The 18,740-nt window shown below is 40.5% G+C and overlaps 1 protein-coding gene across 1 annotated transcript in view; it reads right to left on the minus strand.

Moving 5' to 3' along the window:
• Nucleotides 1-436: 436 nt before the first annotated feature.
• LOC140135062 (uncharacterized) overlaps nucleotides 437-18,740 on the minus strand; it is a 75,418-nt gene continuing 57,114 nt past the window's right edge. Inside the window, exons 10-14 of the mRNA XM_072156060.1 lie at nucleotides 17,094-17,275; nucleotides 14,565-14,632; nucleotides 12,484-12,636; nucleotides 9,840-9,920; nucleotides 437-946 (exon numbers count right to left, since the gene is read on the minus strand). Coding sequence (XP_072012161.1) covers nucleotides 842-946; nucleotides 9,840-9,920; nucleotides 12,484-12,636; nucleotides 14,565-14,632; nucleotides 17,094-17,275 — 589 coding nt within the window. The 3' untranslated portion in view covers nucleotides 437-841. The remainder of the gene's footprint in view (nucleotides 947-9,839; nucleotides 9,921-12,483; nucleotides 12,637-14,564; nucleotides 14,633-17,093; nucleotides 17,276-18,740) is intronic.

Raw genomic sequence — 18,740 nt, forward strand, 5'->3', positions numbered from 1 at the left:
TTTTGGAGAAACTGTAGAATAGAGCGATTTGGATAAAATTTTTGTGCGGATTTATCATTTGTAAGTCCCTCAACACTTTAACACCCTTATTAATGAATTTGTTTATGTGAGGTGGGTTTTTCTTCAGTTTATGTAACATTTGATTAAATTGCGGGATTGCCGTTTCGGACGTGTAAATGGAAGGGTTTTCTTTTCTCCAATTAAGGAAACACGGTCTGGGCAATGTCTTTTATAAATGTAATGGAGCAGACATATTGCCCTAAGCAAATGTTCAGCACTCAGCCTCTTATAATGTAATTTATATATAAAAAGGAAAAATTAAGCTATTCCCCAACCATTATTTAATCAGTGGAAAAGCCTCGGTTATGTTTCCATAAATGCAGAACATTACACTTCCTGTGCAATCCACACGTAAAACAATGGAGGAGAAATCATGAAACCTTAATGGCTTTAGTCAGTTATACAATTATCATATAAAAGCTTTTCAGTATATTTAACAGCATAATATTCATCTTTTTCTTTGTATCACCAACAATTTATGGGCTGGAGAGGTCTAGATCACCATAGACCCCTTGGGTCTGGACCTCGTAAAAAGTTGTGAGACATGAAGACCATGGTATAAACTGCACAGAAGTAATGAAAAATATGTATAGTCTTCATTTTCAGTCTCAAAACAAAGTAAGGCATATTTCATTAAAAGATTGGCCATCAGTTCTTCTAATGTTTACAGAGTCTTCACAGTCTAAGCCATCGCAGAATCCGGCTTGCATTAAAGGGTTTGGTTATCCTGGGCCTCGTTCCTCTCCTCATATGAAGGTCCATGTCAAGGCTTTACGAATAATCAGTAATATCCATCTCTTCTGTTTTTATCCTGTGGGTGATCTTCTCCTTCATCAGGTGCTAGTTCCAGGTCATCTGTATTGTCCGCTTCACCAACATGTTCCTCCTACCGAAAATAAAATAGATCTTAAAATTTTGCAAAGGTAGTGTTAAAAAAAAAAAACAAGATTCATAGATACAATGGACTCCAAATCAAAAGGTTATGAGTCATGTCAGTTATGGCGCATGTCCTCCGAAACCACTGATGGCCTGCCGTAGTCACATGCTCGCTACTTGGAAAGTTTACATGATTGAATTCTATAGAGATATTCCACCAGAAAATTGCCTTAAATTCTGTGGCAAAATGCACATATGTTTTTCATCACTATTTTTGAATTAATCGTGATGTCAGTTATGGCTCATGACCTCCAAAGTTACAGATTGGCTGCGGCAGTGACACGCTAAATGCATATATTCCACCCAAAAATTTGTGTGAAATTCTGTGGTAACATTTATGGCATATGACTTCCGAAGCTAACGATTGGCTGCAGCAGTCACATGCCTGTTGAATAGAATATCATGCTGATATTTGATGTAAGATTGTGACAAAGATATATGGCAAAAAAATCTGCTGTACGAGTTTATCCTCATATGTTTGCATTAGCTTAGTGTAGGATTAAAGGTGTTGGCCACTTTACCTCTTGTTTCTTTGTAATGTGTGCAACTGTGGGGGTGCTGGATATTAAGTAATTTACCAATATAAATCTATTCAAAGTTTTTCACAGCTTTCTTGATATGTAAAGTGAAGCCTCCTGTCTTTTACCTCATCAGCCAGACATTCTTGACCATAAAATGGCCACAGATGGAGGGTCATGTGATCTCTATCTCTCCATCTCCCTGCCAGGACCTTATGATAGTATAATAATAATAATAATAATAATTCTTTTTTTATATAGCGCACACAAATTACGCAGCACTACATGGAGCTTGCCAAATCAGTCCATGTCCCCAATCTAATCAACCTATCAGTATGTTTTGGTATGTGGGAGGAAACCGGAGGACCCAGAGGAAACCCACGAGAACACGGAGAGTATTAATGAATATAAGATTAAGGTCCTGACAGGGCTATTGAATTAATCAATTACATTGTGCATAACTTTTAATAGATGTATGTTGGTAAATTTCCCCGATATCCTGCTCCCCACACATTACAAAAAAAATGAGGTAAATCAGGCCAACCCTTTTAAGGAAGTTTTTTTAACTGTTATTTTAGAGCATTTCCTAGCTTTTATTTTTTTAGAGTATTTGTTAAAATTCTTTTAGGCACCAGTGTAAATAATACAATTACAATTAAAAAAGAATAAAAACAGCTTGTCCCAATGGAAGAATAATTAGTGGTTCGGTGAGAGAAATTGGTTGGATTGCACAAACAGATAATAACAACATATTGAGGACTGGCCATTTGTTGCATTGTTGACTTACAATTACTTAACAGAGCGGGCCTTGTGACGGCAGCGCAGCCAGAAGCAGGGCGCACTGGCAATTTGACATGCCTCAATAAATAAATGGCTCTATTGTTCCCTTGTCTAGCAAAGGGAGCCACAAAGTGGAATCTTAATAGCATTCCCTGCCCACCCATAAATGTAATACTCGTTCTCAATGTGGTCAGGGTCTGCCAAAAGTATATTTAGATGGACGTCAGGAAAACAGAAGTGCGTTATGATGGGATCCAGTAAAAGCTGCGTTTTATAGGCTTATAAAATTGAGTAACTACACAGAGGCTTCGTCTTTAAGAGGAGGCAAAAATAGCCCCGACACATCCAATCTAAGAAGAGAGAAGTAAATGAGTTCTGACAGATCTTCACCTCTTGCAGGATGGGAGGGAGGTTCAACAGTTTTATTGTGGAGCTTTCTTCAATTATCAGTCCATGTAATTAGAGGAAAATGAGTTTAGAAGAGATAATGTCCTTGAGGACAACACCATATAATAGAAATGAATAAAAGACAACAAAGTATGCTCCAGAAAAGGAAAATTCTTTTAGAATGTAAAAGGTTCTTTTATAGGTTAAAAACATCTTCTTTATTTCATAACAGTAAAACATCAGGGATCCAAGAAAAAGTCTGACACGTTTCGAGTCGTGGAGATTCTTAGTCGCATGGTGTGGAGGTGGCGTAGCCACAAAAATAATCAGAAATTTTTGAAGTTTGCAAGAAATTATTATTATTTCAGTGCTTCTACATCAGAATGTCCCCCATTGTGCATTTCTATAAAACATGCACCTAATGCTAATGCTTGAGGAGATAGTAGACCCTGTAAAGAATTGTCTGATATGGTTATTTGCCCAATGCTTGACAGTACGCAACATGGGAAAGACACAAATACCGCACAAGGTTAAACCAGGGTGTATTCTGGAGTCGTCGTGTATGTAATTTTTAGAACAATATATAGACTTATAATATTTGTTTTAGGTTATTATTTATTTAGTGCCAATGTATCCCACAGTGCTGCGGAGAGAAGAGTACAAGTAATATATACAGTATATACACACACACACAAAGGAAAGACAATTGTATGGGATTTATAAAGGAGGCATTATAAAAGGGGGGGCACCTGCAGGAAAGGGGGCATTATACTATGTGGGTGCCAGTCAGTGGGGGTATTATTCTAAGTGGGCACACAAGGAGTTGGGGTTAGTTATGGGGTAAGGGCATGGAGTAACACCTCCTGTCGGTACTATAGGTAAACTGTAGTCACAGATCACAGCTCAGTTGCTGGCCGAGGTAAGCATCCCTTACGAGATTCATAGCTGGACAATTGCGTTTATATAGACTCCTTCATATATTGCTAATGACTATTAGGCTACCCTCACAAAAACGTTTGTTTTCTCTGCCCGCAAACCACAGATATCTTGTCCTTTTTTGCGGTCAATGTTTTTTCAGTAAAGTATCTTTCCCATGAAACAAGTTAGGCCCTATCCACAGTATAAGGACTAACTTGGTGATCAGTGGGGGCACCCGGAAATCTCACTCAGTTCCATATGAATGGAGCAGAACGGACATGCGCTGCCATCTGCTCATCTTGGGCAGAGACGAGGGGTCTGACTGAGGAACCTCGGACCTCCTGTGGATAGGGTCCAACTGGTTTCCTGGAAAACCCCTTTAAGTATCTTGTCATCTTACACAGAGGTACCGCACAGCGCAGTTGTGTCCATTTCTTCTCCGCAAAGAAATGCAGGAGGAGTCTCAAGACACGTAGCTGTAATTGGAAGTTCAGTCCCAATATTCGCCACATCACAATACTTTTACGAATGACGCAATACTCAGGATTAGAGATAAATTACATAAAAATGAGTAACAAATTATGAAACATATGGTTAAAATTAAGAAGCTTCTCTAGAGCAACTGTTGTATTAAACCCTTCCAAAATACTCAGTGGTGCACAGCTGTTTCCTCTGCTGAGCACAATATCAGCTCCGAGTCCTAATCTTCCTGGGCTTGGATGCGTGAAGGTAACTTGGCTCAGTAGATGTTTCCTGGCAAAATCCTTAATCAAATCCAGCATATTAGCTGTAAGTGGTTCTGGAAGGGAACCAGATGGGGGTTTGCTTCTCTCTGGGAAGATCATACTAAATTCATGGGGTATTAGGAGAACAAAGCCTTCATTGTCTGTCTCCGCCACTAATGAGAAGAGCGCACACATTATTCAGAAGAGGAACTTTACTGAAATGCTGCCTTTCTACAAAACTATTTGGAAGTAGAATTATATATTTGAGATGAATATAAAGTTGTTATGTCAGATGTCGATCACTAAGGGCACTTGTCTCTTTTTAAAGGGGCATACCACGAAGACAAGTTTCTTATATGTACTCAGGATAACAAAATAACACGTTGGGGCTTATTTTCTAAGCTGTAGTACCACATGGTGAGGAAAGAGAAGCCCCAAGCTACAAACTCCAGGCAGATAAATGATCCGGGGGAAGGGGGAGGCAGGCACATATCTATGAGAACAGAGATGTAGCAGAGCTGACAGTGAGAAGTCAGTCAGCCTCTCTCTGTCATGCCTCTGTATAATAGGCATCTCATGAATCTCTGATCTGTCTCATCCCTCTCTCTATGTGTCAGTGTGTTAGTACAATGTCAGAAGCCAGATGAAAGTGTATATACACCTGAACCCTGATAATTTAACCACATCGACACCCACAGAACTAGATGGATTATAATGTGTCTGCTTAGAGAGTCCGTGCCCACACCGTGGAATTTTGCACAGACCAGTCTAGGGGGTGATAAGAGCTAAACAGCAATAAAACTGAGTAAAATTGTAAATTAAGGGGTTAAAATGATCTTTATTGTGTTAACATCACTAGGGATTGAGATTTGAGCATTATCTTTTGTGGGAAAACCCCTTTAAAACAGAAATTTTGGGCATCTTTCATTAGTACGATGTGTTCCTTGTCATTCCTTCTGGAATTAACTCACAATGAAAGGGATATTCCTATCTGGGAAATTACATTTCATTAATTAAATATATTTATACATTTTTTCAATTGGATGTTATTAAAAAAGACCATGTGTGAAGCTAATTTCCCATAAATGTCACTGTTCCTTAGAAATTAGATATCTGTCCTTGGATACGACCACCGGAGCAGTAGAGCCCACACGTGTGCTTTTGAGCCCTGGCCGATCCCCTGGATTCAATGTTCATTACCACAGGACGGCTGTGGGACATGCAGTGACTCACATTCATTGGAAGTTCTCTTCACACAGGTACATGTTTTAAAAATTAACATCCAATTGAAGAAATGTATATATATTTATCAGATAAATTCAATAAAATGTCAACGTCAATATTGGAATACCCATTTAAGTTTCAGCAGTATGACACTATTGGCAAAGAAAGGTCCAGTGTCAGACCGTGCCATGTTTTTTTTACCCCTGCGGACTCAGGGGTATGCAGAATCAGGAGTTTCTTGAGCTGCGATAAAGTCTCCAAAAAATAGCAGATGGAAAAAATAAGAAGAGTTAAGAAACCTGATCTCCATCTTGTTCAGAACCAGCACCATTATCATGAAGGACATTATAGAGAAGAACTGGGCACCACCAATGGATTACTGATGTACTTTTAGCTATTATAGTGAGTCTTAATGTATCTTAAAGGCCACCTGTCATCAGGTCTCTGTCACTATTTCTGTCATCTCTACCTGTTGGAGCAGCTCAAAGGGATCCATCCCAGCCTTTATCTAGTTATTTCATACATTAATCATGGTAAAATCATCTATTCTTTATTATGTAAATGAGGCTGATCACATGATCAGAGGCAGTGATGTCACCCCTGTTACCCCTCCCCACTCCCTGTTCATCTACTGACATGCTGTGTCTTCCCATACACATGTGTGATACAAAGACATCAGCTACACAAGTACCTGACATGTTCTGCTATAACATGGCTGCCTGGAGCTGTTGAATCTCTCCTATATAGATACACACAGGCAGCAGGGGGCATGGCCAGCACCAGGAAGCACATGGAGGAGTCATTACACCATTATACAGACTGTCAGTCATGTGTAGAGGATTATCTCATGTATAGCACCAGGGAGCACATGGAGGAGACATTACACCATTATACCTCACACTATTACACAGGCTGTCAGTCAAGCACGGGGGGTGTGGCTGTGCCGCCCACTCATGAATAAGCTGGACAGCTTGAATATGATAATGACTCATTGGACATTTCACAGGTCATTTGCATACAGCTTTAGGACCTCATTGCTTAGGTTTACAGGCATGTAGAGGGACAATGAAGGGATAGATGCAATGCTCTCTAATGGCAGTTTATGAAAATATATTTAGATTAGGGGTTTATTTTGCATGACGGGTTCTCTTTAATGTTATCTTCCCCCAGTATGTTAGTATAAATAGGCCATGCTGCATGTGCGGCACAGTTGTTTTAGATCTTTAGGCTGATTTCTGGCACAAAGTCCTTTGTAAGAAAGTTCTTGCTGTTGGGAATCACAATCCATTTAAAGGTTTGATCCACCTCCATAAGCCATAGTATTGTACTATTTACTACACTACTATATGTATGTAACTATGACAGACAGAGGGTTTGTTTGTAGTCTGTGGTCATGGAGACTGCATAGACGCTGCAGATCTAATGCAATAGAAGATATTTTTGTTTATAAATCTCTTATCGTCTTATGTTCTTGAAGGGTCTCAGAATTATTCTTAGATGTTCATTACATCTGAATTGTCTGTGGTGCTAATGGACTTTCATTTCAATCACTTTCTCTTTACCTCGGGTAACCTGATTTTGCTGCATTATTTTAAGAGCTTCAGATCCTTTGGGGGTCATTGTCGTTGAATTGTAAGGTTAAGCTTCAGTGTGCATATTATCATGCATCGCAGCTTCTTCACACAACACGTCTCATTCAAGACACGTAGCGGTTCCTCTGTCCTCTCGGAGATGACAGACCACATCTGTGCTGATATATCAGCTGAGCATAAGAAGCCGAATCTATGTAGCAAGTAGACCGCAGCAGACACAACATGGTTCTAACAGGGAACACTATGGGTCTAATACAGGTTGATGTTCTAGTACACAAAATGGTTAGAAATCGATTGGAATTTGGTTCATATTGTTTTTGAAGAGCAGCCAAATCACTGTTCAACAAGTACGTATTTGTTATATATCTAAATGAAAACCCTTAGGTCCAACGTAATACCTGAGATAAAGGGCTGCGAGGAGCTGTGCCAAAAGCGAAATAATCCTTGGGAACAATGGTTGCCTACATTTCCGTTGACTATTTTTATTCTATTGTTTTACATAAACAAATTTACCCAGCTTAAAATAATACTTTTATAGTTGACACATTATTAGTACAACTGTCCAGATAATGCTTGACTGACAGCCTGTATAATGGTGTGAGGTATAATGCTGTAATGGCTCCTCCATGCGCTTCCTGGTGCTGGCGCCCCCTGCAGCCTGTGTGTGTATGAGATACTCCTATACACATGACTGACAGCCTGTATAATGGTGTGAGGTATAATGCTGTAATGGCTCCTCCATGCGCTTCCTGGTGCTGGCGCCCCCTGCAGCCTGTGTGTGTATGAGATACTCCTATACACATGACTGACTGCCTGTATAATGGTGTGAGGTATAATGCTGTAATGGCTCCTCCATGCGCTTCCTGGTGCTGGCGCCCCCTGCAGCCTGTGTGTGTATGAGATACTCCTATACACATGACTGACTGCCTGTATAATGGTGTGAGGTATAATGCTGTAATGGCTCCTCCATGCGCTTCCTGGTGCTGGAGCCCCCTGCAGCCTGTGTGTGTATGAGATACTCCTATACACATGACTGACTTCCTGTATAATGGTGTGAGGTATAATGCTGTAATGGCTCCTCCATGCGCTTCCTGGTGCTGGAGCCCCCTGCAGCCTGTGTGTATGAGATACTCCTATACACATGACTGACTGTATAAGGGTCTGAGGTATAATGGTGTAATGGCTCCTCCATGCGCTTCCTGGGCTGGCGCCCCCTGCAGCCTGTGTGTGTATAGGAGAGATACAACAGCTCCAGGCAGCCATGTTATAGCAGAACATGTCAGGTACATGTATAGCTGATGTCTGTGTATGTGTGTGTATTAAGAGGATGCAGCATGTCAGCAGATACACTAACTATGCTTTACTATACATTACACACAGAATTGAGCAGGGGGAAGAGAGGGGAGGGGTAACAGGTGTGACATCACTGACCATGTGACCAGCCTCATTTACATAATAAAGAATAGATGATTTTATAATGATCAATGTATGAAATAACTAGATAAAGGCTGGGATGGGATCCTTGTGAGCTGCTCCAACAGGTAGAGGTGACAGGACTAGTGACACAGACCTGATGATAGGTGTCCTTTAACGTAAAAAGTATAATTGAGTAATGCAGTTCATTACTGGATGTGAGCCCAGTCTTCTGCTGATAAGGTAGGCTGGGTTAGCATCACGACGTGTCCTTACAACATATGCCACACATGTATCCCACAGTAAGCTGTATATATGGGGGTGTTTCCCCAGTGATGTCAAGGTCCTTATTTGGACAGTGACATCACCGGGATGACATCACCTTGGGGAGGGATGCAATGCGCTGCATAGGTCCCATAGGCTCCTATTACCTCTGCTGTGCACATGCATTGCTCAGTAGGAGGGAGCAGGATGAAAGGATGTAGCTTGCATGGCTACCGCCGGAGTGGATGGGCACAGGACGGTCCTGTCCCATGCCTGCATACCTTTCAAAAGCCTGCGAACAAAACTACGCCAGGTGGGACCTGGCATAGCTTGCATGGGCAGCTCGGACAGGACAGAGAAGAAGTGGCCTCTACCATACGCCGATAAACGAGTGCTGGCAGATGATAAATTCCCCCTATATTGTCTATCTGGTGTTTACTAGGAGAAATGTTTTTAGTCCTAGTGCCATGCCAGGATCATTTTCATTGGTGGATTTTTGCAAATCCATTGAACCCATTTAAAAGACACATATAAGAGAATAAAGAGGGGCCCTACCGGCAATAGAGAGGCAGATATCTAAAATGTTTGTGACGGAATGGTTTCAGAATATGTGTCAAACTGTCTAGCATTTTTAGACATTTGTAAGGCTAGTACGACGAAAGGGGCATGGCCTTGTAAAAGGTGGTGTGCTGCCAACATTTATGCAAATTAGAACATTTTTGTGCATTTTTCTGACAAACTGCACAAACTAAGGCCATATTCACACTTGCCGAGTTCGGTCCATGAACACTCCTGGGTTTCTGCTTCCATGCTAAATAGCAGAACCAACACTGTAATGATTACAGTAGGGGATTACTAGCCGAATATTTTTACATCACCCCCCCCCCCCCACAGATATAGATAGAGATATATATATAAATATATCCTGGAAACTCCCTTTAAGAAGTCTCCAGTCCCACATAGCACATTAACCAGAGATTACAGTCCCTTCCCAAACCCCTAATAGCAGAATGGTTTCATACAATGTCCTGCTCCTGGTCGTCCTGATAAGGTTCTTCAGGTTCTTCTCTAGATATTGCTTTGGCATCAGCTGTCTGCAAGAACTGAAGAAGAATAAGAAATTGTTAGAAATCCAGTGGATTATTGAAAAGCTGCAAAAGATCATGGAGAGTAATGGGAGAATACTAGTATCAACAACACCAATGTACTGTATTCTGATCTTATATCTTCTATTAAGAATGATACATTTAGTGTCTAGATTACTCTACAATGCTGCCCAATCTACAAATCAAGTGCTTGATCAGGACAGTGTAATACACAGCACCAAGTGCTTGATCAGGACAGTGCAATACACGGCACCAAGTGCTTGATCAGGACAGTGCAATACACGGCACCAAGTGCTTGATCTGGACAGTGTAGTACACAGCACCAAGTGCTTGATCAGGACAGTGTAATACACTGCGCATTCTTGAACTTTGCATTCCTTCTTAAAAGGATATCTACCACCAGATTACCATGTCATGCTTGTTACCTCTAGAGCAGTGATGGTGAACCTTTTAGAGATCGAGTGCCCAAAGTGAGACTCAAAAACCACTAGCTTTTCCCAAAGTACCAAGACAGCAATTTCGGCAGTAACAAACTTATTGCTACCAGAATCTTTGAGCTCCAATCCGACACCTTTTCACTCTTCAGACAGGACCACGCAGCACAGGATGGGTCACTTTACAATAGCAGGGCACTACTTAGACTGCCTGAGACTGCAGGAATGTGCCATGTCTGGCAAACTCTGTGCCTGGGAGACAGCCTGTGTGCCCACAGAGAGGCCTCCGAGTGCCATCTCTGGCACCAGTGCCATAGGTTCGCCACCACTGCTCTAGGGGATAATAGCACAAGTTCCAGCTAAATTCAGGGCTCTCGTATTGCAGAGAAAAGGACTTTTTAAAAAAATATGTAAATTAGCCTGAGGCACTGCTTAGTACTCACCCATCCATCCGGCCCTCTATCCTCAGAAAGCTGGTGATGTCACCAGCTGTGTGAAAATCTTGCGCATGCACAAGAACTTGTCCCTTGCGGAGCCCAAAGGTGACTAGTGTGGCTGCGCAAGGAGATGGAGGGGCGAATAAATATGGAGCAGTGGAGCCATGAGCCGCTCAAGCCAGCACAAGAGGACAGTCTCCCACCGGTAATCTGATGGTAGATGTCTTTTTAAGAAGGAACGCAAAGTCTCATAACTAACCCATAACTAAGGGGAAAACAGGAAATTAGGAGAGAAATCGCACATCAATACCTTCCTGTGACACCGCAGATGTTGTTTGTATTTGATGTCTGCGCACAGATCCACGTCAGAGCTAGAACAAACATACAGCTAATCCCTTTAGCACCAAATTTACTTTCTTATCTTCTTCCTCTAGGAGCCAGTGATTTAAATGGCAATATCAGAGCGGAGCAATGTGACTCAGATGCCTATTACATGTCCGCCCGCTGACAGATGTGACTTGAATATTCACCGTGTTTGACATGGTAACTGCTAGGACTATATATATTCACATGCTGCGTTGCAAAGCAATAATATATATGGACAGCATAGAGGAAGACAAGCAAGCCCAAGCTGCTGGAAATCCGATCTTTGTTGGAATATCTCAGTACGAGCTGACAATCTAATGTTCATTGCATCTTCTAGACAGTTCTCCAACATCTTCTTTTGAATTAATAAATCAGAAACCTTGATTTTATCTTGATCTCTTCCCCCTGAAACAGCGCTATTCTTGTTTATAAGGTCTGTCTGGTATTGCAATTCAGATTACCTATTAAGAGGCGGTCATGAAAACCTTTTATTTCTATTTTTTTTTAAAACCTAAACCGGAATCGGAAACTTGTTTTAGGACCCCTAAACATCCATTATGTTCATCTGGCATGCACAATAAAACATGTCACACTATCCCAAACTCTTAAGGTGTCCTTGAAATAAGCAAAACGATTAAAGTGCAGTGCCAGGTTTAGGATCCCACAACCAAGCAATATTTAAAGAGTAAGTCAACCTTTGAAGCATGAAATGAATAGAGCAGGCGATAATAGTAAACTTTGCAACAGAATTCATTATGTAACACAGCTTTTCTGCCCTTTTTCTGCTTCTTTCTTCTGCAGTGAGTAGAGTATCTGAAATCCTCCACTTCAGTCAGATAAGGAGGTTAATAATTAACACTTTCCATACCTAGATAAAATTTCCCTAAAAACAAGAACACTAAATAACAAAAACACTAAATAATAAAAAATGTGTTTTTACAGGTTTCCAAAATGCTTTTTTTGATGCATTTTATATTGCAAAAATAGCACCTTTAGAATAGACAATTACAATTTCTATTAATATATACAGTTATATATACACACACACATCTGCTTTCTGCAATTATGCTTGGAGTCGCATACAGTAGCTCTCCGCTCCAACCGTGAGCATAATTGCAATATAATATATGTGCATTTCAGCGGAGAGTGATTCACAGGTGAAAAGAACCACATCACTGCTATAAAGGGATATTGCAAGCTACTCTATTATATTTTCTTTCCAAAAACATACATCGTTCCCATATAACAATTTATTAATAGGTGACAAAAGGAGATGCAATATCGCAGAAGTTCCCAAAAAGAATCCATTTTTCAAGATCTTACCATCACTTTTTGATTTGCTTTCTGGTGTACAATATTTTTCTCCACTTCTCCCTTCTCCTCAAATTCTGGTCTGTCAATTTCAGCTTCTTCAAATTCATCTTCTCCTTGATTGTTGGGATCTTTGGCTGGATCGGCCATATCCTCTGGGACATGCTGAAATAGGTTGTCATAAGGATGAATGATCACAAATTAAAATTATGGCAATGGCTCTAAAGGGACTTAAAGGGAACTGGTCACCAGACTTTTACTAATAAACCTAAAGACAGGTCCTCATAGCACTATGGTAACTATTGCCCTATTTTTTAGCTAAAAAGTACATACTTCCTATCCCCAGAAAATGAACTTTATAAGCCTACCTGGCACCCTGCCATAAGGAGCAGGGCATCCCAAGGATGTGTTTTACACAAGTGAGTCACTGTGTGACTCTGTCTCTGCCACGTCCCTCACTTTTACAGAGCAGAGAAGAAGACGACATCTGCCTAAGGGATGGGAGATACATCAGAGGTGCAGGCCGAGTCATACAGATACTTGCATGAATAACACATGCACCATGTGACTCACTGCTATTCTGGCAGGGTGTCAGGTAGGCTTACAAAGTTCATTTTCTGGAGATCAGAACTATGCACCTTTTAACTGAATACATTGTGGGCAATAGTTAGCAAAGCTCTATGGGAACCTGTCAGTCTTATCAGTGTAAATCGGGTAACAGGTCTTTTTGGTTAAATGGGTTTGTCTAGCATTTGGAGAGCATGGCCCCTATCTTCCAAAAACAGTGGCACAGCTGTCTACAGAGTAGGTGAAGATTTTAGCTAACAGGTATGTAAATATAGCTGTCTTTATAATGATACCTGATGTTTGGATTTGTGATTTATCCTGCTGTACAATGAATCTAGCAATATCTCATTTAGAGCTATTGCCCGACCGTTTGTAATTCTCTGCCTTGCCTGTTTTTGCATCTTTATTATACTTCTTAATAAATATTATTGAATAGAAGATAGTTGTCATACTCAGGCTCTGATGGGCCTTATAATATATTTTATATGGGGTAAAGGAGAATTCCAAAACTCTAATGAATGATGTCGATCACAACAGAGGAATGCTCAGAGTCAAGGGGAGAGCTGGACTTCAGTCCCAAACTCGCCCCTTCATAGTTGATTTTCTGGATGATGCCACCAGACTAAGCCATGAAAGAAACATGATCTAGAAAGTGTTACTCTGCTTTACAACATACCGGTTTCTGCTGACAGGTTTCCTTTAACATACGGAGGATGATTCAGGATAAGCAGCTATGTCTGTACTCAAGGAATAACAATATTTCTCGTCTAGTAACCTGCAATTTTTTTTCCCACAGCAAGCTCTAAGTGTCAAACTTGGCTGTCCATTACCTAGTAAGCGAAGACTAGCTGCTTTTTGGTCAAGGCAGCCAGAGGAGTAAGAAATTGCTGTTTTTCACTAAGAATGGACTGACAACGATTTTTCTTTGTTTTACTGGTTTATGCAAAGTTGTTTGAAAAATTAGCTATTGTCACCACAGATCTTTACCTTGTGCACAGGCCAATATCTTGACAATAATGACATGAAAACACAAACTAAATTTGTGAATTGGTCTTTTTTTTCTACTGCAGATTTAATGAAAAATACAAAGCATCTACTTCCCAAACGGACATACTAAATGTTATCAGTCAGGGCTGAGAAGTGTCTCTGGCGTATTCTGGAACAATCATTTTATAAATTGAAGTTATTGGATCCTTTTTTTCAAAAAGGTGATGGAAATAACTGTCAGAACCCGATGAAAATGACTTTCTAAGCCTAGAAGATTGTCCCCACACAGATATTAAAGGATAACTGAGACATATAAGAGGTGACATGGATAGAAGTGGGTGGGTGCTTGATGCACACAGAAGAGCGGCTTTACGGAAAGCGCCTAACAAAAAGGAAGATGTGATCGTGTATTAGTCTAAATCTCTAGGACAATCTCAGATAGTGATCTACAGGGATTAAAGTGCTACATATCAGCTGCATGTCAATATGCCCGGTATTATCAGCACACAATGTGCGGAATGGTAATGGCTTCTCCTTACCCGTGTATCCGGCCCTACGTGCCGCTTCTGAGACTGCAGAGTCTCCTCTCGGTCAATCAGACCAGCATCTGTAAGAAGATGATTGAATTATTTATCTCAGCTTTGTACCATGAACATGCACAGTGTGAGACAGAGGCACGTAACATTCACATCACTACGAGACATTATCTGCCCTTAGATATTGAACCCCCGGAATTAGAAATCCTTCTACGGTCGTTTGTGGTCAATATTCTCCAGGCTCAACAAAAGAGCGTTTCGATAAATGAACTTTGGCCTCACTGTAAGGTTTCACATGATCAAACATGGTCCGTCTCTGGATTGTATTAGCTTCTGCTTGTTCCACACACATTTGGGACATACAGTAAGGAGTTTTTGCTCCCGGGGGTGGTTTACCATGCATTAAATGTATAGCGTTTGTTTTACCTTTTAGCTCCAATCATGAGGAGTACAGTTTTATATTTTATTAACTTTTTTTTCTACCTAGCTAATATGGACTTTCCTGTAATAGAAGCCTCTGAGGAAGTATGGCATGCAACACAGATTTAAAGGCACAACTGCGCCTCCTAGTGGAGCAATAATGGGAACAAAATCAGGTGTATGAGTTGGGGTTAAAGGGGTTATACATATGTGCTCGTTATACCCTGCCACTAGGTAAGAAATAGCAATATGAAAGGTTAGGGAAAGCTGGGACTCTAAAGAACGGATTCACAGTGGTCTGGCCAATAGGGGTCTTCCTATTTGATAGAAAGGCAGGTTAAGCATGCGTCCTCCATTCACTAGTATGGTAAACTGCTGAGCACAGTGCTCCAGTATCTCCGCCACTTCCATACAGTGTCCATAAGCGATTGCAATTCCTGACGCCATTTTATTAAATCGGCAAGACACTTGCTGTACCTGCGACTCCATCCATTAGTGAGAAAGGTACCCCCAAGGCCAGACCATCCCAGATCATATTGTTATCCCCAATCAATGGGATAACAAGCAAACCTGCTACAACCCCTTTAAGGTGGGAATATATGGCTGTTTGGTATGGAATGGAAATAAATATATACACATGATTTAATTAAATCAACTTTTGTAGGTTTCAAATGATAAACTTTTTCAGTAGACACATTGGGATAGTGGACCTCATCTAGTCAGAATTCCCAGCTGCGGACAGAGATTTGCAAGGTCAGGTTAGTAACAATCTTTATAGAAGAGCTTTGTGAAGGAGGCTACAAGCCCAGCATCCTGCTGAACCTGGCCTAGATTCAGCTCATGGCTCAAAAATGTAAAATTGTAAGGGAGTAAGTGAAGTTTTAATGAGAGATCATGAGCAGCGGTTCACTTCCCCGGTGTGCAACTTCTCATTAAAAGTTGTAAGGAGGTTCCCCACTGGTCGGACCCCTACCTGGCGCCTGCTAGATGGGATTACAGTAAATTAATATTTTGGAAGCTTGACAACAGGTACAAGTGATCACACAAGACACTAAGAAAATATAACAGAAGACACAAGGATATGGACAGTTCTCACAGATGATAAAAAGCTGCAATGTATGCTATATATTCCAGTACAAGTAAAGGGGAAATAAAAAATATACCACTGGAGCACCAAAGAGAGGTGTGTATAGAGTTAGATATTTTTATAACCCCGATGGTCCTAAAAAAGAAAAAACAGAATGCTACTGGAGACCGGCCAGGTTGCCTCCGTTTCCTGGTACCAAGTACTGCGATCACCGACGAGCGATAGGCCGCGCTCAGCTAGCCACTCAAGTACCTAGGCCCAGTGGGGGATGTTGCACATGTATTTCTATGAGCATAGTTGCAAGGAGAAGCTGAAAACTGAAGAAGCTTCTGGCCACGGCCACAGATTACAAGCTTCCATACATGCACTGACTGCTGAAGATGCAAAAGACAGAGCAGGCCCGATGTAAGTCTTTTTCAATTGAGCCAAGTTATGCACCATTGTTTGTATCCCATGAACCTGCACTTGTCATGTGTAGCCTTACCCATTGGCTGTGCTTAATACTGCAGCATCAGTTAAGAGGATTGCTTAACGTTTGTTCTGTATATTGTACATAACTGTGATATAAAAGAAAAACCCTCTTTAAAACCTATGGACATCTCAAGGGGCAAATCTGAGATGTGCCGAAAATTACAAATCTGAAGGAGTCCTAACATGGGACAGCACGCTATGGGCATATAGTGTAATAATTGTACTAATTACAATTAGTATTATTCTTATCATACAAAAGCACAAAGGGGTTTTTCTTTAATGGATTCATGTTCAATCCACAAGTAGAAAAAAAAAATAAAATAACACAGCACATTGCAGCTCATATCATATTCTTCGGATGGTTGCAGTCTTGCGGAGAGGTTCTATGAGACTGTACACAGAATAGCAATGAATCTAATAGATGAATGCATAGGGATATTGTGTACCGACATGATTTCTGGAATATACAACCACTTACCAATATGGAATTCAGATTTGTCCTTTTCGGGAAGTTCCTGAAGAACAGACATGTATGTGCATTATGCATCACCTACCCATCTCCGGCTCATTATCAGCTGCAATCTTATGGTAGCCATGTTGCGGTAGCCCACGTTCCTTGTTCCCAGTTGGATTATTTAAACCATTATCGTCAGATTTGTCGAGAACATTGCTGCCACCAATTTTGTGGTCTACAACCGACATCTGGGCATTCACTTTGTTAACAATATCTTGCCAACTGCAAAAAGAAAAGTACCTTTGCTTACTACTATATTATCCTTCAATTTATCAATTATTAAATTAATTCCAGACTTCCAAAAATCTATTTTTAATCTCTGTATATCTCAATAAAACATACATGTATTTAAAATTCTGCTCACATTCCTGTCTTGTATCTTGTACAGTAGAACAGTACAGCCCATGGACCATTTTTTGGCTAATGTATTCATGGGCTTCAGAACAAGACAAGACTAGATGGTGTCACATAATGTTGACCCGAGCTATATGAGCGTCTTTAAATGCCTGTCAGTGTTAATGCCTGCCCGTCCCCGGGTGCAGGGTGCCCTGGCTGCCCGTCCCTGGGTGCAGGCTCCCCTGGCTGTACTTTCCCAGTTTATATCCCTTTTGTAGGTGTATTGTCACATGGCTTCCCATCTACAATAGTAATGTTCCATAGCATTTACTTTTTCTCTGAAATTGCAGATCACTTAAAATGATAAGTCCTATTCAACCCTCTTTGTATAAATCACAGTTTAGTACAATGCAGGATGCCAAGGACCTGCAGTTTTACAATACAAAAGCATTAAAGAGTTCATTCACAGTAGTCAATAGGGAAAGTAAAGAAAGCAAGTTTCATAAGTGAAGATGGAGCACAGGAATGACCTTCTCCTCCACTAAACTCTTATCTCCCTTTTTTGCCTAGAACATAACAGGATTTATATGGACATCGTGGCCCAAATTTATTAAAGTGTTTGCACCAGTTTTCTGTCTATCTTTCACTAAAATGAACGAACAAACCGCTTGCACATGTATTAATAAAGTGTTTGCACCAGCTTTTTGTCACATTTGTACTGGCTCTGACAAGAAAGAAAAAATGTGCACCAAAAGGGGCGTTCTGTTGCACGGTTGTGGTCATAAATTGGGCCTTTGTGCCTAGGCTCCTTCAGTCGATCAAATACCAAAACAAAAAAAAAAAGCTTGATATATTATGGTAGTCAAAGGAAATTGCCATATGCCATTCTTCCGCATCAGTGACTAGTGCACAATGAACAGAAAATGCGAGATTATGTGATTTTTGTTTGTTTTTTGGATGCAGTCTAACCCCAAATTTATAACTTACCAAAACCCCTTCTTGGCACCATCCTAAAACCTGGAGTTCCACCATGTCATGTACCATACAATATATTTTTAAACATCCAAAAACAATGTGTGTGGTGGAATGGAAAAGCACCAAGTATTGTTATGTTATGTTAGTTTTTAGAGCTTTTACTAAAAATTACATATAAGCCTTATTATTGGGATTCATTACAATTTAATTTGGTGCAATTCATAGCTAAAATATTCACCACCCTGTATGGGGAAAATGCCATCCACATATGTGCCAGAATTATGAAAAGGTCAAACCCACTTGCCAACATTAACATAAATGTAATATACGGTATATACATATTTTGTTTAAATAAGTTAATTATAATTATTTGCTT

This window comes from Engystomops pustulosus, chromosome 6, assembly GCF_040894005.1.
Source record: "Engystomops pustulosus chromosome 6, aEngPut4.maternal, whole genome shotgun sequence".
NCBI lineage: Eukaryota > Metazoa > Chordata > Amphibia > Anura > Leptodactylidae > Engystomops > Engystomops pustulosus.